General features: G+C 40.1%; 2 protein-coding genes across 2 annotated transcripts in view; both read right to left on the reverse strand.

Annotated features, from left to right (window-relative positions):
- Nucleotides 1–18,414, reverse strand: part of LOC117452720 (nucleosome-remodeling factor subunit BPTF-like) — a 47,925-nt gene extending 29,511 nt beyond the window's left edge. The window contains exons 1-13 of the mRNA XM_034091457.1: nt 15,777–18,414; nt 13,129–13,951; nt 10,438–10,489; nt 9,667–9,835; nt 6,323–6,559; nt 4,780–4,959; nt 4,214–4,368; nt 3,673–3,849; nt 3,266–3,447; nt 2,638–2,769; nt 1,733–1,862; nt 690–825; nt 12–284 (exon numbers count right to left, since the gene is read on the reverse strand). Coding sequence (XP_033947348.1) covers nt 12–284; nt 690–825; nt 1,733–1,862; nt 2,638–2,769; nt 3,266–3,447; nt 3,673–3,849; nt 4,214–4,368; nt 4,780–4,959; nt 6,323–6,559; nt 9,667–9,835; nt 10,438–10,489; nt 13,129–13,951; nt 15,777–16,350 — 3,220 coding nt within the window. The 5' untranslated portion in view covers nt 16,351–18,414. The remainder of the gene's footprint in view (nt 1–11; nt 285–689; nt 826–1,732; nt 1,863–2,637; nt 2,770–3,265; nt 3,448–3,672; nt 3,850–4,213; nt 4,369–4,779; nt 4,960–6,322; nt 6,560–9,666; nt 9,836–10,437; nt 10,490–13,128; nt 13,952–15,776) is intronic.
- A 2,076-nt stretch (nt 18,415–20,490) lies between these two features.
- rps6 (ribosomal protein S6) lies at nt 20,491–24,943 on the reverse strand. The gene is made up of 6 exons (XM_034083839.1): nt 24,837–24,943; nt 24,073–24,204; nt 23,140–23,350; nt 22,460–22,606; nt 20,852–21,009; nt 20,491–20,624 (listed from the first exon to the last, which is right to left on the reverse strand). The coding sequence occupies exons 1-6, from the start codon at nt 24,840–24,842 to the stop codon at nt 20,529–20,531; spliced, it is 750 nt and encodes a 249-aa protein (XP_033939730.1). The 5' UTR covers nt 24,843–24,943; the 3' UTR covers nt 20,491–20,528.
- Nucleotides 24,944–27,517: the final 2,574 nt, after the last annotated feature.

Raw genomic sequence — 27,517 nt, forward strand, 5'->3', positions numbered from 1 at the left:
CACTGTCATACTTTGCTCTTCTGGTCGTGAGTCTGGAGGGTCCACCTCCATCTTTGTTGGCGTTTCATCTGCTGGTAATTCCTCAGACTTTTCCTTCTCCTCTGCCCCTTGTTTCTTTTCCAACTCATTAGTCATTGGATGATCTGTTGCAGGCTTGGAGAGGCTGGAGGAGTCTTGATCTTTCTCCTCACCGCTCGACACAGCAGCTCCCTGAGCCTCTGGTGCAGCGAGACTGGGGCGTCGACTCAAGTCCAGCAGGGTACATTTCTTGCCAAGTTTAGCATCTTTGGAAAAAAACAAAAAACCTGTTTTATTATATTGAAGAAACACATCTAGAGCTACTAATGTTTGGCATTCATTTTACAATTTGTTGCACTTAACACTCTTAAAAAAAGATAATCATGCAGTTTTCATCTTACACAACTTCAAAAATGTGTTTTTGTCACTGCAGTGGATCTGCAGCTTGGCTAAACAATTTAAATAATAAGGTAAAGTAAAAGGTAAACAAATTAAACATAAACCAACAGTATGATTATTCAAATATTTGGGACGTTTTTGATTTGCTTAACATAAAGCAAATCAAAAGTGAGGCTTGAATGCAACACACACAATTTAATTGTTGAGATTGCTGCACAAGAGACTAAATCTTAGAAACACATTTTAGGCCCCTAAAGTCTCCCATTCCGGACCTTCCAGTTCTTTGCGGTAGTTGGGGTTTGTGTTGCCGGGAAGCTTGGGGTCAAACCGCTGCACATAAGTCCTACTGATCCAGCTCCAGCCCCCATAGCCGGTTACACGATACTCCTCTCCTTTCTGCTTCCACACCTTCAAGTAATACAAGATGAAGTATGAGTCATGGAGGGATACAACAACCTAAGAACGATGAACGTTTCCAACAGAGAAAAGCGAATCAGGAAAAACTAAAAAAACAAGTTTTAAGAGGAGAGCAAAGTTCCAAAGAGCGCTTAAAGCTAAAGGTTACTCACATACTGATCACTAATTGTTGAGGGAAATGACTCATTGCAGAGCTCCACAGGCTGCATCAAAGAGCCCTTGATAGTCACTCACGCACAACATACAGTACACAGCATTGTTTCCCACAGCAAAGCCTCAGTTTTCTGCACGGTAAAGTCTAAATCTACAAGTGGACTAGCCTGAAATATATCACCCTCATCCCATGGTTCGTATCGTTTTATGTTGTGTTGGCACAGACCACTAAACTAAATGGCTGGTTAACTTTTCCTTAGATGAGGTAGCACAAAAATCATTCGAAATGAAAAAGGGATTTTGGAGATAACCCTGCGCTTGTAAAAGTGTGAAAGGCTGAAGGAAAAAGGAAATAACATCCTAAATACAATACATTTGGATTCATAATAGCAGGAAGTGATGTGTGAGGGTAAGCAGAATAATTATTTTGGTGATCACAGCTGACAGAGGCAGCTCACATATTGACAGCTCAGTAATTCATATTCTTCTTTTGTTCATTTTACCCCCCTCATTTATTTGAAGGTTTTGCTGAAAAACGAAAAAATATCATGCATGCAGTTAGCAGTCAGGTGACAGTACAGACCTCTTTGTAACCATTAATGGGTGCAAATACACAGCATTTATGCTTAGTATGTAGTACAAGTAGGTGCAGGAGTGAAGAGGGTGTTCATTGTGTGTCTGAATTGCAAGTCAATATCTTAACAATATTGAAAACCAAGGATTTGTGAGTATGTAAGCGACATACCTGGTGTTTAATGGGAAAGGTGTACTTGACCCATGTGGCCTGCTGCATTGTCTCTTCATCCTCCAGCTTCTTCTCCCTCTTCTTCACCTTCTCCTTCTCCTCACGTTCAATGGATGTCATGCGATTCAACCTGAAATTGTTTTAATTGTCATACAGTGTAGCATGTTGCTCTTACATTGTACATTCAGTGACTTCTAGCAAGAATAGAAACATGGCTGTTAAAAGTATTTTTCCAATGTATGTAGCTATAAGATATATCCAAATTAACTTAATCATTTTCATATTAAAAAACAACATTTTAGAAAACGTGTAATTAAAAAAATATGGCAATATCTATCTATCTATATGGCAATGTCTTGCCTTAGGTGTAAGTAAACAACTGGGAAGCTTCTTGAGTCATGTAAGCGCATAATTAAAGCCCTGAAAAAGATGAAAGGTGCTCTTGGAACAGGAAAAGAACATGACACTCACAAATGTTCTCCACGTTTCTGAAAAGCTCACAGTTCAGTCTCAAACACAAGCACACTCTGATCCCAACCTTGTAAATATTGGACAATGTCTTCTTTAAAAAGGGGCGTTGTGGTGTTGAGCAGTAGTAGAGGCAGAGGTGGGTGGCAGTGGAAGTGGACTTGCAGTCTAAATATTATGCCTCACAGCTAGGGTGGGCCTTTTGATCTGATCTGCTTATGATCGCCTCTGCCTGCTAAACTGAACACACACACCCAGTGTACGTCATGAACGCTTGTGAAGTATTGAATGTCTTGCATCTAGACTGAAAACATATGGAGTGACAGCTACCTTATAGGAATCGCTTTCTTAGTTTGTGTTTTGTATCACATTGTAAAAGCACATATAATGAAAGTACGTCCACACACAAACACACTGTTAATAAACTATGTGTGTACCTGGTGTGGCCCAGTGAGTCCTTCCAGACAGGCAGCATAGCCACAGGTTTGATGGCACACTCCAGGATGGCCAGGGCCAGCGCAAACTCTCTGGCCTTACTGCACATCTGAACAGCTTTGATCCAGTTGGTCCTATAAAACAAGAAAACAAACACTGAACATTTAGAAATGTCTCTCTTTACTTTTGATTTTTTTGGCCTATCCCAGTTTTACGTTTTTTTTTACTAGTAAGGCATAAGTAAGTGGCATAATTCTGGCCTTTTTCATAACTGACATAATTAAATTGAATTACTGAAAGGCACCAATGCCAACATGACTGACAACTAGTGTTGACTGATAGTGCTGACTACCATTTGCATTTCAGTGTGGCATTGGAGAATGAACTCAGATGTTCATGCATCAAATTTGCAATGGCTAAAATGTTATTTGCGGTCGGACAAGGAAGACTTGCATACCCATTTGCCGTTTAGATGAAAAAGCCAATGGCTGGACAAGACTCTTGCATGATGTAAGAGCGCAGTGGGTGCTGGTGTACCGCACTCATGTATATTATCGGTACATCCATACAGACAACCTAGAGTATCAGAATAGTAATATACAATTTCCATATGACAGTGCCTGACTCTACCTGTGTGAGGCCCAGTTAGGGTGCATGAAGGGTGCTGGAACGTTGTTCTCCAGCTGGATGATGGTGATTCTCAGTGTGGAGATGGTCAGAACCTTGGAGCCATGAATAGACCCGTTCCACTTAAACTCTCCTGCTGGTGTCATGCAGAACTTGTGGGAGAGATGTCGCCTCTTGTCGTGGTCCTGATGAAAAGACAACAAAATATGTTTTTAGAACCTACCAGCAATTTCATATCATCTTTGTTCGCACACCAATTACTAATCCAAGTGACTTGAATGTCTTGATAAAAGTGGATGAAACCATTGCAATCATGTAGCAAAACAAATACCACAAGGGTCTGGAATCTACTGAGCCACCTTGCAGCTTATTCAATGCTTTTCTCTACTTTCAAACGTCGTGCTGCTTACCTCTCGGTGCTGGTGCTTGTTGAGTGCCACAGTATTGCTACTGTATTGATTATGATAGACACGGTATTTCCCCTCCTGGCCCAGCTTGAAGAATGGACTAAGTGTCCCCTTCATCACCACCTCCTTCCCTCGCGTGCTGACACGGGTGACGTCACCTTGTGCATTTACTACTAGTACCTGAAGAGGTAGGGGGGGGGGGGGGGGGGGAGAAATGAGTCATTCAGATTTATTACAGACTGCCTTATGACAAGTGACATTTATATTCCACTGTAAAATGTCGCAACCAATTTCTCTGAATTAAAAAAAAAATCCTCATTCAAGTTATTTAAATTACAACCTTGTAAATGAGCTAAGTCACGCTCCTGCTTATCCAAGTTAAAGTCAAACTAAATCATCTTTTAATAGGTCAAAGGTTAGTAAGGGACACAATTAAATAGCCTGAAGATAGTTAGGTTAATCTCCAATTCTCTTCCACTAGGCCATTGCATAATTCTACATACATTGGCATGCTTTTGAGCTGGGTGTTGGACACTATTCTCACCTCTTTGCCCTCCTTGAAGACCTTGTTGGCTTCATGAACAGCAGCAGCCACCTGTTGGCTCTTCATCTGGCTGAGTTTGCTCTCGGGGTTCCTCAGTCGGGTCACCATGCGAGTGGCTGCGGACCCCCTACCGCCGGGACACGGCTCACCGTCCCCTGAAAACCCAATACAACGTTCAGTCCAAGACAGATAAGACTTTAACAGTCTCATACAATAGCACAGTCTATTGGAAAAGCTGTATGATGTGCAATGATCACGGAAGGAATACTCAATTATTAAAAGTCATAAAACTGCCTTTCTCATAAGGTGATCAAATGTTCTGCTTGTCTGTTTTAAGGGCTATTAACTTAACTAAATGTATAATGTGAAAATGGCTTATGTGAAACTGAGAGATACCCTTTTCTAGCATCATTTTAAGCTTGCAAATGTGTTTTTTTTAAATCAAGAAGTCAAATTTAGATCAGAATCCCCTTTCACGATAGACACCCTAGCACAGCTGAGTGCCGTTTTCATCAGTATAATATAAATTAGACAACAAAAGAGAAGTAATTATTATATTGTCAAACCTATGTCATCAAGGCTGGCCAGGGAGGACTGGGAGGACTTGTCAGCCAGGTCTGGAGGTTCAGGACATCTTGTAACAGCCCCCATGCTGCCGTTACTGTTCTCCTCACTGGCCTGGGGCGGCTGGCTCAGGCTGGGGATACCATCTCCGCTGCCGGGGACAGAATCTGATGCTGGGTTTTCTGTTCGCAGATAGAAACGATTGAATGTTACCAGTTTTTTTCTAGATTGTTTTCTTGCCGTTGTTAGTCAGACATCTTTCAGGGTTTGCATACATGCCTCAGCAAGGTATAGGTGTATACCTGGGAAAAAAATGATTGAACTAGAAAACCAAGACACATAAAGCTGTCGAAAATGACCAATAAAAAAAGGTGTTCTGCACAAGTGGTAGCTCGGTCTACATTTTTTAAAAGCATCATTAATGGGAAAGTTCCGAAATAATAAAGGCTGTGGCTCCCTCTACTGATAAGTCATGCGTAATGCAAGCAATGAAAGAGGAATGGGTCAATAAAAAGCAATGGGCAACCGATATAGAAGACTTATGCATAACTGACAACAACACTGAGAACATCAATGCATGGTGAAAACTGAAATAACTGAGGATGTAGATGTATAGATTATAACTTCAGTGTTTCGACACAAGGCACTACATGAACAGTAATCTGGATAATCAGAGGTTCTAATTACAAGAAAGCATCAGAAGAAAAGCTTTTTATTAAAAATAAGTATAGTGAGGGTTGGTTATAGTCACACTGGGTGCAGTGACAATGCTTCTGATTGAAAAAGCAATGGATGCAATCAGCGTCTCAGCTCTTTGGATGAAAGAGAGTATAATGAATAAAGAGTTCAAGTGCAAAACCGCAGAAAGTATTCCAAGGCTGACGCCGGGTATCAGGAAGAAAACATTTAGAGAACTGAACACTAACGCCAACAGATGGGTTGAGAGCCACTTGGGGAATAAGGACAGCAGCAATGTTGTAGATTTTGTATCTTATAATGCATTAATAGCATGGAGACTATGGAAAGAAGAGGAGATGGGCAGTGTGGAAATAAAGTCACATTATAACATCATCCATTGTCAATTGGAGAAAAATAAAGTTATCTAACTTTGTATACAGTATCACCTTAAAGAAATGCATCTTCTTATATAACCTTTTTTAGGTGAATGCTCTCAAGGCCAATTAGCTTACCAAAGATGTTCAGTGTTTTGCTGCTCGTGCAATAAATACATTTTATTCTGTATAAGTGCCTATTTTATGCACTGAATCATTTGTATTCAGCAAAACATAAATACACATTTCAAATATGTCACTTGTGAGTGTTAAACTTGTCGCAGCAATTTAATTAATTTAGGATTCAAATAACAGCATTTATTCTTAAATCAATAAGTAATTACACCACTGTTGAGATGTACTTTTCTCCACGGCTCAACACAGCGTCGCGTGCCGGTTTAGAGACCCAGAGGAAAAGTGTTTCAGTTAAATGATCATCGATTCTCAAATGCCTTTTTCAGAATGTTTTGTGGAATTCAAAAAGCATAAATACCTCCACCATCCTTTTTCTCTTCCCTGGCCTCTTGTTTTGTTTCCTCCTCCGTCAGCTCTGTGACCTTGCCCTCTTGTTGCCCCTCGTCCCTCAACTTGGCCTCTTCATCTTCATTCTCCACATCCACCTCCATCTTCTCCTTCTCCAGCCGCTCTTTCTGGGCCTCCTTTGCAGCTCGTCTCTTCACCTCCTCCAGCTCCTCCTCCCTCTTAGCCCGCAACCGCTCCAGGATCTCCTCTAGATAAAAGAAGAACAACACGTCAAGTAAACATTTTAAGACATAAGAAACAAAAGGCTGAAACAATACATAGTCTGTGATTGTCATTATTACACTGATGAAGAACACAAGTTGTGAGTGTGGTTAAAAGTGTGTCTAAACATCCATGTCCAGATCCAGAATACACACTTTAAAACAGTAGAAAAAAGGCTTGAGAGAAAAGCCAGTGATGCTGAATGATGTTGTTTGCAACAGGAAATACATCTCAAATCACATTAAAAGCCACAATAGGGTTGGATGAAGCAGATTCTAGTTATGGATGGAAAGAAGGAGACAGCATCGGAGTAAATTCAGTGCAAGATTTGAATTTTAAAGAAGAATTTAAACCTAAATTAAAACTAGCAGACAAAGAGGATATGTTTTTGGGGGCCGCATTATACCATGCTTGAACTTGTGTTTATCTTCCAACAGACCTCCTTGTTTGGACTTCACAAATAGAAGCAGCAAGAGACTGTTTATAGGAATGATATTACATGATTTGCATTTCAAATGTTTGGTAAATAATATACATGCTTGATTTCATGACCTGCTGTAAACGTCACAATAAAGTTAGACACAATTGCATTAGGCTGTGTTTACAACTGAGCGAAACTGTGTTATATTTGAAACATCATTAATAGGGACACACTGAGGGATAAGCATGTTGGGTTAATGATACAAAATGGAAGACTGCAAAGTCCTTAACCAGTCGGACTCATATGTAGCATCACCATTAAAGATTGCATTTAAGGTGAGCAAAATAAAGCCTACATTTGCATTGTGCAATATCACAAAAAACATAGGACAAATTGAAAAATACTGCTCTTGAAATTAAAATGCACAGGCAAAGAGGAAACACAAATACATGTCAATGAACTCCAATCTGCAATGCATCACTAAAGCTGACAATAGATAGTGTGTGTGTGTGTGTGTGTGTGTGTGTGTGTGTGTGTGTGTGTGTGTGTGTGTGTGTGTGTGTTACAACAGCTTTAAAGTGAAGACTCTGCAGAGTATATTAAACATCTAGGTGTGTGTATCATCATTATCTGTCACTGTTAGGTTTGCCTCCTCTTTTCTTAGTGACAGACAAAACTGGAAACAATTGCTTGTTTATGATATTTCTTCCTTTGTTTCAACATTGCTGGTATAAAAAAGAAAAGACAGACAGGGCTAACACATAAAGGTGTATCTCGTAACCAGGATTAACAGTCGCAGGGAGAAGAATAATAACAATAGAGAGAATATATCTTGTCTACACTTGTGCCCAAATTGGCCCAAATCCCTCATAACTCTACAAATCTCTACTAGAAACTGAGCCTAAACAGGGCAAACTGATTTTAAAAGACTATCTGCTTACAACCCTTATTACACACACTTTTCATGTTTAAGGATTCTATTGCAGTCTAATAGATTAGTTGTCAAAACAGCAGCCAAATATGCTAACAAAACAGTTCTAAAGCATAAGGGGAAGCACTTATCAGTCATCAAGTGGTTTTTCCAAGCACTTTTTTGACAAAAGCTGTATTCATCGGTGGCATTCAGTCTTTGTATGACTGTATAATCTACTTCCTGTGAGTGTAAAGGTTAAAGTTGGCTGTAAGTGAGAATCTTTTATTTATCTGTGCACAAAAGATGCTTGACAGAAGTGTTGATTTCCAGGTAAAATGTTGCTTCCTAAGTAAACATGTTTTCCCCATTGACATCAGGACAGCAGAAAGCCTGCACATCTTCCGGCGCAGACTGAAAACTCATCTCTTTCGACTCCACTTCGAGCGATAGAAGTACTAACAAAGCACTTATATACTAATAAAGGGCTGGCTTATCTATAGCCAGTTGAGTAGCACTTGAAATGTTTTGGCTCTATGAAACCTGATGTACTTATATGATTCTGTTTTGTTCAAGTTTGTATCTTCTTCGTCGAATGCACTTATTGTAAGTCGCTTTGAATAAAAGCGTCAGCTAAATGCAATGTAAACACCAGATTAGGGTTGGGAACCGAAACTCGGTTCCAGGTGAGAACCGATAAGAAAATGCCGGGTACCCACCCATACAAAATGCACAATCTCGGTTCTACTTAACGGGTCCTAAACGCGGTAGACCCTGTATTCCACCGGGTCCGTCTGCGCCGCAGTGACCCGATGGAATAGGGTAAGGGCGGACTGGCCATCTGTGTGTTCTGGAGAATCACAGAAGAGCGGGTCGTCAGCGGGCCTTTGACGGCCGGCTCGGTACGCTGACGGCCGGCACCGCCCTTAATTTTTTAAAAACGGTATCAAGTAAGTTGCACGGACAGACAACAGAGGTCCACAGTTGCCCAGCAGCGAGGCACCCCCCGCCCTCCCGCCCGTAGACAGTTCACGAGCTCAGTCACTTCATAACACCAAACGCTCTAAAGTGAGGCTCCACTACACTAAAAAAGAAAAAGACAAGGCACAGACTGTAATGCCTGTTAATAGCTTGCCACAGGCATAGCTCAGTTAAAATAAAGCACAGCTATTGTGCATTACATTTGTATTGCATGTATATTTTTTATTTGTAAAATTGTCAGTTAAAGCTTAAAAGAATAAAGATATTTTTGTTGTCTAAACGTTTGACCTCTTTCTTTTATAATTTTGGAATCGAAGCAGGGAATCGATAACAACCGGAATCGATAAGCAGAATCGGAATCGATACATTTCAAACGATACCCATCCCTACACCACATACAACAGCACTGCCGCTTAATTGTTCTGAAGGTCTACTGCACCACAGACTGAATGCTATAAACATGTTGTGCTCATAGACAGAAAAGAAGGGAGGAAGGGAAGCTTGAGTGCTGGACACCGGCCAAAATGGGACGAGAGTAATGTTACATAATAGCTTGGTTGATTCCTATGGCCCAACCATCTATGACTGGGTGGCATTCATTAGTATAAGAGGGGAAACAGGCAGAGGATTGGGAAGAAGGAGAAAAAAGGATACTTTGGGCCTAAGGAGATCCTTCTTACACTGATACCATAATTAAACTAAGGCACAGAAAGCCCATAAGCTTTACTGACAATTGTTTTGTTTCTTTCTTTTAACCAAGAAAGAATGAGGAACTCTTTACCATTAGCGGCAGTGAGGAAACACTTGTTGCTGCCTCTGGCCTTGTTGGTGAGGTCCTCAGTGATGTCCATGTGAGCGTGCACCTCCTCTCTTATCTCCTCGAGCGCTGCGTTCAGGTCGGCCTCCCAGTACTCTTTATCCAAACCCTCGAAGAGCTCGGCTAGCTGGACCTGGGAAGAACACGGGTAGGGAAGAGTTCAGTAACTGCAATGCAAATTGTCTCAATGCTACACCAGACATACAAAAACTGGGACTTTTTAGATTTGTATTGATAATTAAAAAAATAAAAATAAATCTGTACTGTGACACATAACTATAGTAAGTAAGAAATTAAAAAGAGTAACAAGAGTCTTTAAAAACAAAATATTTTAGGCCAAGGAATGATGGCTGAGCTCGATGGGGAGGTGCTGTTGACTTTATGTATTATTTAGTTCATTTCTTGTTTCCTGGGTATGTATGTATGTATGTATGTATGTATGTATGTATATGTGCATGTATGTATGTGTGCATGTGTATTATATATAATTTCCTTTATTGTGACTTGGTTTCATCATGTTTGTGAACCATGTCTGCGCTGTGCTGGATTGTTGGGAAATGGGGAGGGGGGGGGGGGGGTTAAAAATGTAAAACTTGTGTATGTATAAATGTAACATTCTTTGCACAATTTATAATAAAGATATGTTTAAAATATAAAATATATATTTTCTTTTTAATTGTATTGGGTGAAGAAGAGAATACACCCCTAGTAAGAGAGACAATGAGTCGTATTTACCTTGGTGCTGTAGTACCAGGTGGACTTGTCCTCCTGCTCGCCATCCTCCTCACTGGAAGGGAGACATAAGAGAAGAGACATGAGGGGAAAGGAATTAGGAGACACAGCAGTGAGGGGTAGATGCCACCCAAAATGAATAATAGCTTTACAGACTGTGGGCTAAATGGGACAAGAAGCATAATCTACTTTACAATCAGGTATAACCAATATAAAGGTTTTGGACAATATTGTGATATTTGCTTCTCCCCATATACTCAGCTTGACTGCAGTCAATGAGATTGATTTAAATGTATGCGCATTTCCACTGAAACAAAAATGCTTAAGCTATACATTAATCCGAGGCTACTGTTCATTTGTAATGGCAACAATTTCTCTTTAAAGCGTTCCAGGTAATGGACAATCATTTTGTCCGTCAGATCCATCAATTATGTTTGCTGCTGCTTGACAAATGATCAATAACATAGTGGACCTTACACAGTGCATGTGTTCATTCCTATTTTGATCTCTCTGTGGTGATCCAGCTGTTTTCATGTCATAGAAAAGGAACTACATAACCAAAATAATATGAGCCGGTGGGAACAGCTGAGCAAAACATGAAAGGTGTCGAAATCGGACTACGATTTCTTCAGTTGTGCTTCCTCATCTCACTTTGCCAGACTTGTCAGTATGTAAAGTGACAAGGAAGCATATTTGATGTAATGATCAAAAGGATGCAAATGTTAGATATATAGTACGGTATTCATATTTTGCAAGTGTACAACATTTGTTTAAGAGATACAATATATGTGCACAAGTCTTGGTAACAATTTATATTTTAAAACGAACATAGCGTTTCCCAGAACAGCCTCTCAGAGCCAGTTCACGTTTGGTTGTTTGTTTGGAAAATATCAGAAACGTTGGCTCCCCACAGTGCTGAAGAAAAGTTTGAGTTGATTTTAAAAGTAACTGTAAAACAACGTTTAATATTCTAAGTCAGCTACAAAAGCGGAAATTATTCTGAGTGTTTCCAATACTTTATACTATTCAAAATAATTGAAGCACGAAGTATTTATAAAATCTGCTCTATCTCCCTGAGTTGTTTATGAAAATATGTGTAGCTGTGGAATGCCGAGGGACTCATCAGCAGTTGGACTAAGCTTCTACCCCACACAATAAGTAACATTGAGGAGGGCATTTTTAGAGTTTCAGAGCGGCAGCTAGAGAGTGTGATATTGTAATATTTGAGAGCTTTCAGCTCAGCGTGGCCCATGTCGAAGAACTGAGAGGAACCTGAGGCTGTGTAACAGTTGTGTCTATTCAGCACTTCAGCAGAGGCACGTGTGCATGCATGCACACACGCACCTTAGTTCTGTGCACATCATTCATTGCACGTACATTCAGTCACACAAACATTCCTCTGTGCACACTACTTATATGCACAAACACACACAGCCTCTGAAGGGAAGTGGAGATCAGTAACGCAGCACCTGCTGGGGGCCAATTTAGAGAGCGAGCTAAGTAGAAAAAGAGGAGAACGTGTCAAATGCAACACTTACAGCTGGGGCCACCTACCCTTTTAAATCTTACATTGTTCTGGTGATCCATGCTCTTTTGTGGTTTATGTAGCGGGCCTGCTGCTGCTGCTGCTGCTGACCACACACACAGACCATCTGTGACTGCTCAATACCAAGATCATTTGCCAACATATTGGACCAATACTGCTGATGGTCAGGTTATGTTGGACGCATGCAGTTATTTTTGTTTTATGAAACAGCCTCCATGCGGGTCTGTATCAGGCCTTAAGCTTGTGGTATGCCTAAACCTAGCACCTGAGCGCACAATCGTTTTCATCGCTTAAAGTAATACTCTCATCTGCTTATCAGTGTGGGTCACACATGACCCCTCAGCTGATCTGGCTTGAGCTCAGCTTGGACAGCGCCTGCCATTGAACAGCAGACAATGTCATGTAAAGTTATGAACATTTCTGAGTGTAAGCATTGGCAATAATGTGTACTATGAACTAAAAAGGTGCAAACTGCAAACATGAATCTTTGTGATGCATTGCCTGTGATAACATTCTCTCATGAACAGAGGGGGGGTCAAATAATTGTTGAACACATGCACAGTAAAGCATGGGTCTTCTATATTAACAATCTTTAGAGAAGTGTCTTCGACAAAGTAAACTGACACACAAATACTGTGCTACATCAGCTGCATTGACAGCTGCTGTAGTTCATTACAGTCCCAGATTGTGCAAAAGAGAAATGACTTTATCTCTGTTCTTTACCTGGTGATGTTTCTAATTATACATGCAGATGGTTTGTGACATTTACAAACACTTTCTATGACACCAAATTATATGATAACTTTGGAGACTTTGCTTTTGAGCAGATTAGAGCTTGCTTAGTCTTGAAGTTAAATGTTTATAATAGACAACAAAATAAAATCATGGGAATTTGGGTAGATGTGCAAGTTGGTTGTGTGTTTTCAGTGTACTGTAAATAAGCTATTATTTCTCGAGGGGACCCTTAAAAAGGAAAGAAGTACTCCAAGAGAGTAATGTTTGCATTTTTTTTGAGGAACTATGACTAATATCTTTTGTTGTTTATAAATATGCAAGACTGTAACAAGATAAAGTCCCTCCCCCTGACACATGTACTTTTGAAGTCCATGTAAATATCTTGGCAAATAACTAAAACATGGTAGACTTACACAACAATGCGGCGATTGAGGAACCAGTATTTGCGGTTGTGTCGATCGTAGCCAACTGGTAGTTGTCGGATGAAAGGTTTGCTCTTCTGCACTTCTGGGATGCAGTCCGTCACACCGGGCACCTTGTGTGCCACACACACCTCACATTGCCACTCATCCTCAGGCACTTCCAGCAAAGGCGGCTTCACACACTCCAGATGGTAAACGGCTGAACATGTCTCACAGCACAGCAGGTCACCAAGGCGGTGGCATACTCTGCAGTGGTCGTCATAGGCAACCACACCTTCCGACATTAGCTCCTCTCGGGCAATGTTGGTCGCCAAAAACTGGTCCACCAAAAACTGCAGGACTTTGATTTTGCTCTCTAGCGGTTCATAAGGGTAATCCTCAGTCTCCTGGAGAGGCAGAATGTGCCGGTACTCCGGGTCGCTCTCACAGTACGCCCGCACCACCTCCGGCCAGGTCATACCATCCACAAAATACAGAGTGGAGTTGACAGAGTCCTTCACGTCGGTGGGACCAAAAGTGGTGTTGGAAGTGTCCTCCTCTCTGAGAATAGCTTTGAGCAGGGAGATGTGCATCTCTGCCAGCAGTGTGCACTGCTCCTGGCTGGCCACCGCTGCACAGAAATCCTCAAAGCGGAAAGGGGAGAGGCGCAGCACAGAGCCAAAGTTGCGGAGGACTTCGTAGACAGCGGACACATTGAGAAGCTGTGAGGTAGGAACCTGGAGGTCCTCAGAGGACTTAGGAAGGTCCAGGGGAGGAATGTCCTTTGCCTCAAAGATGGGAGACTGCGGTTGCAATGCCCGACTCCTCCTCCGGCCTGCAAGAAGTAAAAGGAAAAGAGTTATGGGTGTGAAGAATAATGGCAGAAAATAAAAGGAAGAGCTTTGTTGGTTTGCATCAACACAAAATAATTAAACAGGGTAAGTATGTTTACGATAGGCCAATTCAACTAAACGCTTGAACTTATTAGCATCCACGATGCCCTGTTATAATGCACACTCGCACTGATCTTACACTTGTACAGGAGGATACCAATCAAAAGCTCCAGGCTGTTTCTTTTAAAGCGTGATACAGAAAAGTCAAATTACAAAAAGGTAGACAAGCACCGTCTTCTTCTTTTTTCTACCGTGTAATGGTGCCAATGGGGCAGCTGATGTATCATACCTGATCCTTCCCTCTGGTGTCAGTGTACGTTACACTATTCTGAAAACACTAATAAGAAGTGAGTTTACATTTGTATTTAAGTGGGTATACTGGGGTTCAAGTTTGCTGGTTCATTATACAGCATCAAACACACAGATCTTGTGCAAGAGTGGTATGTGTGCAGGTTTGCATAATAGCATAGAAATGAGTATCTGCCTGTGCATTGCAGTGAAAGCACCAAATTGCCTAAAGACCATTGGGTTTACGAAAGACCCCTCACACTCGGCTGCACAATGCTAACATGTTGACGTCTTTAAAAAAGCAGTTTGAATTGCCAGTGGAAGTTGAGAGGCATGTGATTAACCCCTGAACTACTTAAATGGCATCTAAGCCTGCACAGAGTGTAGTGAAGTGTTAAAGGTTGACAAATCAAGAGATGGAATCTACAGTCAGGTGTTTCCTTCCAAAAAAACATTTAAAGAACATGAAAGAAATGACAAAGTCTGATGCTACAGAGATAGCAAAATTGTGAATAGATATTGAAATATCCAAAAGTCCCATGTCTGCATGACCATTTAATATTTCTACTAATCATATATGTAAAATTATTTCCATGTGATTGCACACAGCTTTGAAAGCAATGCTTTACATAACACACTTGATGTCAAATGTTTTTTGCATACACCACTTTATTAGCAGTATTGTCCATAATTGGGGCCATGGTAGCTCTAATTTGATCACCTGATAAACGAAGCGGTTACCATGGTAACGGTAGACTACTAATAATGTTGGTGTTTGCAACAAGTGGAAAAAAAGGCGCCTCTCTTCAAAACAAAGCCCTGTCAAAGCCATTAAGCAGCATTATGCAAAAACAACGTGATCTAAAATAGAATTATAAAAAGGCACAATTGTGTAATAATAATGCATAAATAAAATAAATACCTTCATTTATAAAACCACTATCATTTAGTAATAAACAGTGTAAAGAAAAAAGACAGCTATGAACTGTCAATCCGAGGCCAATAGTTAACTATGTTAAAAATACACCAGTGTTGATCAAATCTAAATAGTAGAAACTGTATTTATTGTACTGTGCCACTGCCAACACAGGTACAAATGTTAAATTAATGACATGATGGGAAGATAAAATAAAGTCCATACATGACGTTCCCCAATGTGCTCTAAAACACAAAAAATACAGCGCGCATGAAAAGGTCCGGTTAAAAACAAAACACGAATAAATTATTCATAATGAAATGACAACAAAAATGTGCTGATCCTACAAAAAGTCAAAAACACGAGAGCCGGTTGGAGCGTGGAGCAGATCTGCAAACCAGTGGCAAGAGAGCACACGGTAAACAAAGGCCTGTTTCTGAGTGCAAGCTCCATTTTGAACAATGCGGCTTGCTTTCTTTACTGAGCCATAATATAATAAAATGCACACTCTAAGTTATGCAAATATGCTGTGCTAGAGTGCGTGCACTTGCAAACCCACGTACCTGGGGTGCTACCGAGCGTGCTGTGGCTCTTAAAACTACTCTCCGTACAGTAGCTGGCATCATCCTCATCTGGTAGTTCCTCCAGATAGTCAGACTCGTTTCCCAAGGCCTCCTCTTCTTCAAGATCCGACGAAGGGTTGTCGTTAAGGAGTTCATCGTCGTCTGACCTGTAGCTTATATTATCGTCCTCTTCGTCGCTGTTGTCGTCGTAGACCACCTTGGTTTGAGGCCGCCTCACCCCTCCTCTGCTGCCGCGGCCGCCTCTCGACCCCCTGCCTCTGCTTCTGCCTCCTCTGCCCCGCGACGCCGCGGACACCGCCGCTGTGGAGCCTCCAACTTTCCTGCGGCCCCGGGACGAATGAAAGTTCTCTCGGCCGGAGATGTCTGTATCTACCTCCGCAGAGCCAGTCACACAAACGCCAGCAATGCCACCCCGTCCCCGGCCGCGTCCTCTGCCTCTTCCCCGTCCCCGCATCCCTCTACTCCTGCTGCCCCGAGAGCCGCGGACTGGCCCGGGTGAACCCTCCCGCATCACGGCTGCTTGTTTGGGCGGCCTTCCTCTTCTCCCCCTCATTGTGGGAGAGAGTCTGTTCTGTTCCGCTTCAATCTCGCTGCTCGGGTGAGCCACGCACAACGGAGAAAAGCGGGGGAGAAAGAAACCAACGGGTCTGGTGACGGTTCCCGATAAGTCTCCACCAAGCCCCGGTCTCAATTTAAGAGCGGAAAGCTCAAACTGAATGGCCGGTGTCCCGCTCTGGGTCGCCTGCAGACGCCATTTTTCTCCTCAGCTCTCCCTCCGTTGAAAACACAGCAGGCCTCAGAGCTGCGTGAAGCTAACCGCGGATACCAGTGCCTGTTCCGGAAGTTGAGCGCCATGTCCTTCAAAGTAAAATAATATTGAAAACGAAAAAATACTAATTATGAGTGAATACCGTAGTGTACAGAACAAAGCATACATATCAACCAATATTAAATTAAGTATTTGTGTCAAATGCCATTGGTTATATATAAAAAAGACCAACTCCAAACGCATTTGTTTTAACGGCTTAACTGTCACAAATCGGAAAGTCCGTGTTTTTTCTTGTAACTTCACACAAACAGGCTTGAGTGAATGCAAGATCACGTGACTCACTATTCTACAATAGATGCAAATGCCACCCTAGTTCATAAAATCAGTTATCCATGCACAGGGTTTATGCCAATAGCACTTAATTAGCGTTGACTGGTTCTGGTGGGTGGTTTAGACACATGTGGGTGCAGCGCATACAGTGAAACACAAGCTCTAATTTTCCGCCATTTCGCCATCGTCGTCACAGCAAAACAAGGCGAGAAGATATAAGCATCCGACATTGTGCTCGTTTACATGAACCCAAACAAGTCGTTAAAAAGTTAACAGCACACATAGTTTTATGTCAAAATGCATGCAAAAGTGTGAAACAGCTGTGCATATCTTCTTTAAAAAAATGGCGTGTTATATAACTTCTTTCGTTTAGTTCAGCCAGTTCATTTAACTGTAATCTAGGAACGATGATGAGCTCCAGTTGAACACACGCACTGATGATGTATAGCCTACATGTAAAATCGTGAGGAAGTCAACAAGTTTACTGAACATTCTGCTTTATTTTCGATGACAATTTGACTTAAACTGTACACGACCCAAGTTCCTGTAATGCATAACACGTGCAGCCTACTCGCATGATAATTACATAAACCAATATAATAATGATTCTGGCAAACTATATTAATGCATAGTTCATATTTTTGTCAGATCGAGAGGACTGACATGCTTTATATGTAGGCTAATCCAGTTGTGTGGTTAAGGCGGTGGATTGATTTACAATGGGCTTTGTTTGACAGCTCAGGTTCAAATCACGGTCACATGTTTACACTGTGTTTACTATGATCAATAAGTAAATGTTGCAAACTTGTTATTAGCCCTTAAGAAGAGGCGGTATATATCTCGTATGATTGGCATAAAAGATACAGTGGGAAAATTGCACATTTATATTGTTAGAATTTATTTAAAAAATAATAGGCTTTCTAATACCGGAAAGATCTGATCTGATAAAAGTGTTGAACTGATGACACGTCCAATTAAATTAAATCCAATTAAGACACCGAATAATTTGTTGAAGTAGATCGATTGAGCTTTGTTGACATATCGCGATACACAGTCGAATAGCATCATCGTCGCCTCTCAGGTGAGCGCTAATTGAGCAGACTGCTCCACCACCCGATACAGTTTTACCCATGAAGCAGCACTTTGCAGAGTGAGTATTATATATTCTCAAGTCTTTGAAGATGTTTACGTTTCAAACTCTAACATATTGGTCTTCTCTTTTATTAAAGTGTACAAAACATGCGAAAGAACAACAACTAGATGAGTTCAATCATTAACCTTCCTTGAATGCTATTCACATGGCAACAAAACCTGATAAATAATGTTGATCATTCTGACGCTCATAGCAAATTAGTTTGAAAATGTCTTCTGTTTGAATGTGGTAATGAATATTGCCTTAGATGACAGGTTCTCAAATGGACCGATCAAAGCTCGCCCTAACTAAACTTAATGGGACTGATTGGTATTTTTTTCACAACTTTGGGCAGATTTGTTGTTTAGAAATTACCCAAATGACACATAACAACATTTGTCAAAATAACATTCCTTCCTGTAATTAAACCCCCAAGACCTGTATGTGGACTTTTTGTTTCTGCCTTTTTTAACAGAAGGTGCTGAGTGCAGCTGCCAGGTTGGCTAAGCTGCCCATTTGTATCAAGCTGTCTGTGTGTGTGGTGCTGGAGATATTATATATTGCTCATATACCTTGAATGAGGTTGTAAGTCATAATGGAAAGGAGACTGACAGTTATCTTCCATTTCAGTTGCAGTAACAATTATTATCATTTTCGTTAAACAAGTTCTCAATTAGTTAAAGGCTGTTGAATAATTTACTATTGATTGGCTAATAATTGTTTTACATCTAATATACATAAAAGGTTGATGTGGGCTCTACCACAGGGCACTTTTCCACAATATGGGGCCCTAGCAGAATAAATAAGGAGGACAGAATGCTAAAGAAAATATTTGATAATCTTTGATAAATAACTTATTGACTAAATGAAATCATTAGTAAACACAAAATGGTGTTTTAAGTTCAACAGGCCTATTACTACTGACAAGGTAACAAAGGTTGGAGCCAAGATGCAATATTGTCAGGTGTGCTACCTGTGAGTAAAGTTTATAGGGATAGTTCAACATATGAAAAAAAGGAAAATATGATTATTCACTTTATTAGATTTAAATAAGAGATCTAATATCAGTCCATTTAATATAAGGCTTGTTCCAGATGAACAGTGGGCATACAGCTTCACAATATATGCAATATATCTGCCTACCAGGCTCACAAAAATTAAAAGAGGAGATATTTGCAGTAGATGCTTACATTTTGAGTTTTTTTTTTTAATGAAATAAAGAGTATATTTTACAATTAGGTACACATTTATTTAAAAAACACCAAATGAAGAACTTACTTTTGGTGAATTTCTCACTAAAGGAATATATTGTAGAAAATCACCAGTTACTATTGAACACACTGGGAGATCCCCCAACAATGAATCATTTGCACAGCACAATAATTAAGTATCCACCAGCTTGAGCTATCAGCATGGTTTGTCAGTGTTTTTGGTGCAGTTCTGAAAAATCTATAAAAGTTATCTTAAATATCAACATAACATTAATAGCCATTAGGAATTCAATCATTCACACTTTTGCCATTTCAAAATTTGTATAAGACCTTCTGAACCAACTTTTGCTTTAAAAAAAAAAAAACCCGTAATATATTTTGTCATCTTCTCAACTGGTCACGCAGAATTTATATTCAGCTGTTTCAGGACCTTCAGACCAAATGTCTGACCGTGGAGCATCAGGACGCTGCCTCAGCATCAGCTTTTGTCTGTGTTCGTCTTTACATCCCAGATGTACAACTTAAGCTGCAGTGCCCACCAACCAGATATCAAAAGTCTGACCAGGATAGGACTTTTCTCAATGCCACTGAGACCGCAACTTTTGATATTTAGTTGGTGGGCACTGCAGCTTTCCCCTCAAGTTGAGACTGCACGGCGATTGAGGTCCCTCAGGTCGCATGACTAACAATCGGTGTAATGCTGAAGGATGTCTACGTTGATTTATACTGCTGTTATGCGTTTGTCTTTCTAAATATTAAAACAAATTGAACATTATATTAATCCAGCTATTTTCCTTCATTTTGGCAACTGTTCAGGCACATTCTCAAGTCGAAACAGAGCTTACTGCAGTGACAGTTGATCATAAAGTTTCAATAAAACTTGAAGGATGTGTCTGAACCATAGGAAAACATTTCATAGCTTGAGACATCTGGGTGAGTTACAACTGTCTGGCATTTGTTTTAAGTGTTTCACCTGGCTGAGATCATTTCATGAATTAAAGCCTCAGCATGGTTGGTTGCACAGAAGTTACTTTGTTCAACAGCATCAGCTTAATCAAAATCTAATGAAATACTCAAATCACTGAAATAAATCCACTTAACAGTTCAGCAAAAACTGTTTTGGCTTTTTGGAAGTCTTTGATAGCAAAAATATATATGTACAGGTTTAATCGCCCAACATAGTGCAGTGATTTCCGGCATCACATTTCCCTCTATGGTATCAGGCACTGAAAGGAAAACCAGGAAGGCACATTTTTCAGCAAAACATGACTTTATTTGAGTTTGTGATTTCACTTTTGGCTGGACTCCGACTTGGATGTGGATGCTCTCAGAGAAGAAAGGCGGCGCCTCTTGGCGATCTGTTCCTGGCGCTTCTCCTTGGCCTCCTTTAAAAAAAAGGGGACAAATTTCAATGAAATGTTTCAACATATCTAAAGAAAAGTAACACTGAAGCAATACTACAAGATCAACCGACATTAAAGATTTTACAATTTAAATGTATTCCTTGTTTACTTCAACTATAATGCTAACAACTGCTAGACATTTTAGTGCTCAAAAAACGTTTGTATTAATCTGAAACTACGGGTTCAGTGAGATGAGTAAAAACCCTTACCTTCATCCTCTTGGCCAGCAGCTTGGCGTACTCAGAGGCCTCCTCCTTGTTCTTCGTGGTGCGCTGTCTCTTGAGGGAGATGCGGCGGCGCTTGTGCTGCAGCACACGGGGCGTCACCAGCCTCTGGATCCTGGGAGCCTTAGTCCTGGGCTTCTTGCCTACCAAAGAGAAGGGATTTGGTTAATGTTGAATGTTAAGAGGTGTCAAGAGGGTTGTGCAATGGCCCTCTTTACTCCCACAACTGAAGTGGTTTAATACATAAAAATACAAACTGCCAAGGATACCCGTTCAGACTTTACAAAACCAACTGTATTGTAAGACGCCTTAACAGTATGAATAAAGCTTCCCAAGGACCGACACGCTTTTATAAACCATAACACCTTTCTCAGGAACTAAGCAACTTCCCAATTCAGGTAACATTAATATCTCAAAACAACCAATAAAGTGTCAAATCTTAAGATAAACCAGTTGCTCATCTTATGGTTGGTTTGTAAAACGAAGTTTCACCAGTTGGACTAGAAAGAATATTAAAATTGTGCAGACCTTGCACAAGATAATGAACCCTCCCAATAACAATCCCAGCACCTAGTGTATGGATAATTGTAGTCTATTATCCTTTAAGATTGTGACCGTTATAAAACTTGTCAAACAAAACTAGATGTTTCCCCCCCCACAATAACTCTTCGTTAAAGAGTGTAATGTTTCCTTGGGAATGCAAAGCAGTTGAGAATAATGCTTTTTCTATCAGACATGGTTATACGGTTAGTCAGGATTTCATTTTTGTTACAAGTGTACACAAGACAAATTGAGAGAGCAATGCAGTTCAACCATCCACTGATCCAGGACCTGGTTGCATCTGGTAAAGCAGCTTCACAGTTACTCTAGCAACACATGTCCCCCCTTAATGACTATAGGTAAGTCAGAAATGGTTTACTAGTGTGCTTTAACATGAACAATGACTTGTATGAACTCTGCAACATGGCGTGCTGACAAAGCAAGTGTCACATCTTAAGATCAACAAGCTGCTCATCTTATGGTTGGTTTGTAAAACGAAGTTTCACCAGTTGGACTAGGTAGAATATTAAAATTGTGAGTAAAAAAAACATCTGTTAATGCTCCCAAGCCAAATACAGGACTGCAAGAAACAGAGTACTCAAATATAATAGTGTGCATCTTACACTGTACATGATAATGTTAAAAATGGCCATAGGTTTATAGAAATGTTTATAATTTGTAGCTTTATAATCAATTAAAAGCACTTAAATAAATTAACCACATTACCATCTTAAAATTAGACTACTGCCTTGTGTTTAAACAAACTGCTTTAGAAATGTTCCATTTTTCAGCCCAAAAATCAAGACCACCAATAGAACCCCTAAAGGCAAGTTGCATTTACCATTTCTTTAGGGCTTTCATTTTTGTCATAGTATGCATTGCAAATGAAGCCACACATATACACAAGCTTAATTTGTATCTCATCTTGAATTAACTTGTTAGTGGCACAGACCTCATGATCAACAGAAGTCCAAGCCATATCTAAATAAATCCCTCATTTTGTCAACACTTGGAGGCTTGTGTGAAAACTGGCAGACGCAGCTCAACTATTACCTTCTTTAGTCAGGGGTCTCCTCACAACATACTGCCTCACATCATCCTCCTTGGCCAGGTTGAAGAGCTTGCGGATCTTGCTGGCCCTCTTGGGACCCAGGCGGCGGGGGACAGTGCTGTCGGTCAGGCCGGGAATGTCCTTCTCGCCTGAGAATAACCAGATCACCAGATGAGTCAAACGGCTTAAAGCTAAGGGATTTACAAATTGCAGTGCCTACATTTCAAGTACATACAAAGTGTTATAAAAACAATATACACATGAGTTAGAATCTAGAGATCCTTTAGCTCCCCAGCGAGAAGTGGGACAGCTGCCTGCAGCCCAAATCAGCAAAATGAAAATAAATACCATCAAGACTTCAAATGTAGTCATATATTTTTCAGTGCCAAGCTAACTGTCCATGAACAGATAACTGCCCCAACTTCAAATAAATACACACTCCAGCTTTGGAGTTATTCTGATATTATTGTGCACAAGACATAGTGAGAGAGCAATGCAGTTCAACCATCCACTGATCCAGGACCTGGTTGCATCTGGTAAAGCAGCTTCACAGTTAATCTAGCAACACATGTCCCCCCTTAATGACTATAGGTCAGTCAGAAAGGGTTTACTAGTGTGCCATGAACATAACAGTTTTTAATAGTTTGTTACAGAATCCAATAAACCATCATCTCCGCATTACCTTTCTTCACGATGACCAAGTTGAGAACGCTGAGGTTGGCATCAACGATGCACCCGCGGACAGACTTGCGTTTGCGCTCTCCAGTCCTGCGGGGACGGTAGCAGGAGTGGCCCTTGCTGAGCAGCAGGCGCACACGGATGTGGGTCAGCACACCCTGCTTCATGGGGAAGCCCTGCTTGTCATTGCCTCCGCTGATGCGCACCACATATCCCTGTTGAGGTAGAGGAAACAAGTGGTTAGGTCTCTGATTTTTTTCCCATTTAGGGTACCTGATCCCAATGTCTTAAAAGAGTAACAAATTGTTTACAGATCATAATATCAGTAACAGTGAACTCAATATAATTTGATTGTTTAAAATAATTATCTGCCAAGTTTCTTTACTTTCAAGAAGTAGTTGTGTAAACGGTCTTTTAACAATCAACTTTTCAAAATAAGCAATTTTTGAAAAAAGTCAGTGGCTTAGATGGGACAACAGCTGTTATTGGCTCCCACTAACAATCCCAGCACCTAGTGTATGGATAACTAGTCTACTATCCTCCAGGATTGTGACCCTTATAAAACAAAACTAGATGTTAACCCCCCCACAATAACTCTTCGTTAAAGAGTGTAATGTTTCCTTGGGAATGCAAAGAAGTTGAGAATAATGCTTTTTCTATCAGACATGGTTAGTCAGGATTTCAATTTTGTTACAAGTGTACACAAGACAAATTGAGAGAGCAATGCAGTTCAACCATCCACTGATCCAGGACCTGGTTGCATCTGGTAAAGCAGCTTCACATTTACTCTAGCAACACATGTCCCCCCTTAATGACTATAGGTAAGTCAGAAATGGTTTACTAGTGTGCTTTAACATGAACAATGACTTGTATGAACTCTGCAACATGGCGTGCTGACAAAGAAACATGAATACAAAGAGATCAAACATGACTTTACCTTCCACTCATCTCCCAGGGGGTCAGCAGGCACCTCAGTGGCCATACGCTTCTCATAGAAAGTCCTCAGCTTGCGCTCATCATCAACTTCGATGAGCTTCTGGCAGCCAGTAGCGGGGAACGAGATGTTCAGCTGGAAAAAAAGAGTTGAAATGTTGAAAGTGGCTCCACATGGGTAGTGACAGATACGTCCTCAAACAGGTAGGTGGTGCCACGTTAGCTGCGCTAGGGATGTTAAAAGGCAAGACAGGAGTAACTATAGGAGACATGGCTAAGGTTTTAAATCCACTTTCAAACAAAAATAATCTATTTATCTTTAGAGCATCTGCGTTAATTGAAGCTACGAGCTAAGGGAGAAGTAGAGGCCTACTAGCTTCTCTGTCGGCTAGCTAACGTTAGCCCTCTGGGCAATGTAGGTATTAAAACACTCGGTTGAACCGCTAACGTTATGAACGAACCAAGCGGAATACCCAACAAGCTCGCATAACGTAAGCAGCCAAATATTGCAAGCTCGTTATTTCTCTAAACTGGGACTTGAAGTCAGTGCACATTTCGCTCAGTGTGCCGCCATGTTTCCACAGCTCACTCCCGGCAGAATAGTCAGCGCTGATACAATCACAATCAAAACTCATCCTTAGTGTCAGAGCCGACACTTCTACATTAAACACGTCCGATTTAAAGTATATTAGCATGGCAACAACCACATATAACTATTTCAACAAAACAGCGTCTCCACGTAGATTTAAAATAAGGGAAACATTGTACCTTCATCTTGCTAAACCGGCCCTTCGTTGGTCCGCCACGGAAAAGAGACCGGAACTTCACTCCGTGGTCTCACATAGCCCTGTTAAGTTCTCGCGATAACTGATTCGATGTAATTTTCGAAACAGGCTACAGCTGAAGACAAATAGTACAATATGTTAGACGCTTTTACGAAAAAATAAGAAGAAATTGAATTTATATTAAAAGCTCTTTCTGTAGTAATGGTTAAGTTATACAACACAAAACATTTATAATGACCAGATGGTAAGATGTGATAATTAATGTAACATGTAAGTATGAGTATTAATGATCCATTATGTGTAACTTTACACAATTTCGTTGATTTTTTTTGTCTTTATCTTTCTTCCATTTCCTGATTGGTGGATTATTATGTAGTTACTTTATGTACCTTGGTGTTTATTTGTTATGTATGCCTTGTCATTAAATGATTTCTTAAAATGCAAATGTATAAAAATGCTCTTCCTGTAAAGGTGAACTACTCACCTACTTTTGAGCTTTCCCTGAACTTATTCTTTGAAGGGAATCCAACCAATATATTTGTTGAAACGTAATATCAACTTTAGTTTTCTTTAATTCATAAAAATTTGCTGTTTGGTTTTTATGATGTCTATATGACCTAAACAACCATGCAATAAATAATAAAGGTAATTAATGCTAGAGGTACATTTTAAATATGAATTCACCATATCTATGATGCATTGTAATAATATATTCAGCATCACTACTATAATATGTGATGGGTTAATCATATTTTAATTCCTGATACTTAAACAATCCGTGTATCTACCGTCCAATTGTTTTTCTTTATTAAACACGTAAACGGAAGAGCGTCTGAGAGGCGTTTTTGATTTTTACTTTTCACTTTACTAAATGGTCAAATGGTCATTGGAGCGAGGGGCGGGGCGAAATTCACGGAAGTGATTTCAAAACAAAAGCACTCGTTTGTTAAAATCACACTTTGAATCACTACAGTATCCTGCTGAAGGACCGGTGATTATTATAAACAAGGAGAATTTAGCGATCACAACGAAAACAGCCAAGACACATATTGAGCCCAGAAAATTGATGTTATTAAGGGCTGTAAATATAATAAGCCTATGTCTAAAATGGACAACATTGTTAGGAGATTTAAACTATACAGCGATTCTGCACTACGGTCACTCAGCCGTCTCTCTTGACACTCTCACTGACACTCTTGGACTCGGTTCTAGTTTGACTTCTACCAGAAATAAAATGAAGTACTTTTGCTGTGTACTTTGTGAGTAATCCTCTGTCAGAGTCCCCTCCTTAGTACATAATGCATGTTTTTCTGCTATCTTTGATGAATGATAAAAAATATAATATTACCATTAGTTCTTAATGAAATTGATACTGTTTGACTTTGTATTAGTTAGCCTACTACTTACAATACGTTGAAGTACTTTTACTGTGTATTTTTTGAGAAATACTCAAAGTCCCCTGCTGAGAACAAAATCAACCCACTTCTGCTAAGTTTGATGAGGGAATTCTTTTTTATTGCCATTAGTTCTTCGTGAGATTGATCCTGTTGGACTCAGTACTACTGAAACTACCCCCACAAGTACTATGAAGTACTTACTGTGTACTTTTCCAACAATCCTCTGTCAATGTCCCCTCCTGAGTACAAGAATGCATGTTTCTCTGCTATTTTGAATTGCGTTAAAAAACCTTTCTTCATGAGACTGATATTGTTGGACAGAGTATTTTAAGAGGATGGTAGACTGCACACTGACCCACTCTGTCACTCTTGTTGGCCTCTTGATGATGCTGCTGTCTTTTAATATATGACTAAATTTCTCAGCCGCTAATTCGTCACAGATTCTTCAGTCTCATCAGCCTCATCCTTCCATCAGTCCCAGTCAACGCATCAGCCTCCAGCACACTTCCAGTGTCTGACTCCATATGATATTGTCCTGATGCTGTAAGGGTGATGCCCCATGATCACACAGTGCCAAGGACCTCATATTATGTCTGTCATTAATGTTACATCACCCATTATAACAATTTGCTTTCCTTTTTCTCTTCTCTTAACTGAATAGCCCTGTCTTTAAGTATAATACAATGTAAAGTCCTTTTCCTGCACCATTTTAAGGCTTCAAAACAGGCATTTTTACTGTATGTGTTTGGAGAAATTACACAATCAATAGCCCAGAATTGTACTTTATAAACTCTGGATCTTGTGGTGCTTGAAGAATTACACACTGGTTAAGCCGGCCAGGTTATATATGCCTTTTTTGGAGCCCTTTTTTGCAATATTTATTAAAATGTCAGTAGTTATTTAAACAAACCACTATCTGAGGATTATACAAGCAACCATAAAACACCCTTTACTAGAGCCATTGAATTCCATGAATAATTTATCCTTTCACAAATCTTTTCAACGTAAGTTAAAATTTTAAATATTCTTCATTTGCAGTATTTTTTTAAAAAAGTGTTCAGAAAGACTGCATCAATTATATATATATATATATATATATATATATATAATATATATATATATAAAAATAACAATAAAAATATTGATATTATATATATATAATATCAATATTTGTATTAACTAACCAAAGTTAATTTAAATAGCGGGCAAAAATGGGTTAATTGCCATGCATGTGGTGTTTGATATAGTTTTACGTTCAATTTCAACT

This window comes from Pseudochaenichthys georgianus, chromosome 1 (genome assembly GCF_902827115.2).
Source record: "Pseudochaenichthys georgianus chromosome 1, fPseGeo1.2, whole genome shotgun sequence".
In the NCBI taxonomy this organism is placed as follows: domain Eukaryota; kingdom Metazoa; phylum Chordata; class Actinopteri; order Perciformes; family Channichthyidae; genus Pseudochaenichthys; species Pseudochaenichthys georgianus.

Bases quoted from the DNA above. Each gene is read 5' to 3' on its own strand.
- rps6 (XM_034083839.1), bottom strand. The intron at 23,351-24,072 runs GTAAAGTCATGT...CTACCTCAACAG, and splicing joins CCCTGGGAGATGAGTGGAAG to GGATATGTGGTGCGCATCAG. The intron at 22,607-23,139 runs GTAATGCGGAGA...GGTTATTCTCAG, and splicing joins CTTGGTCATCGTGAAGAAAG to GCGAGAAGGACATTCCCGGC.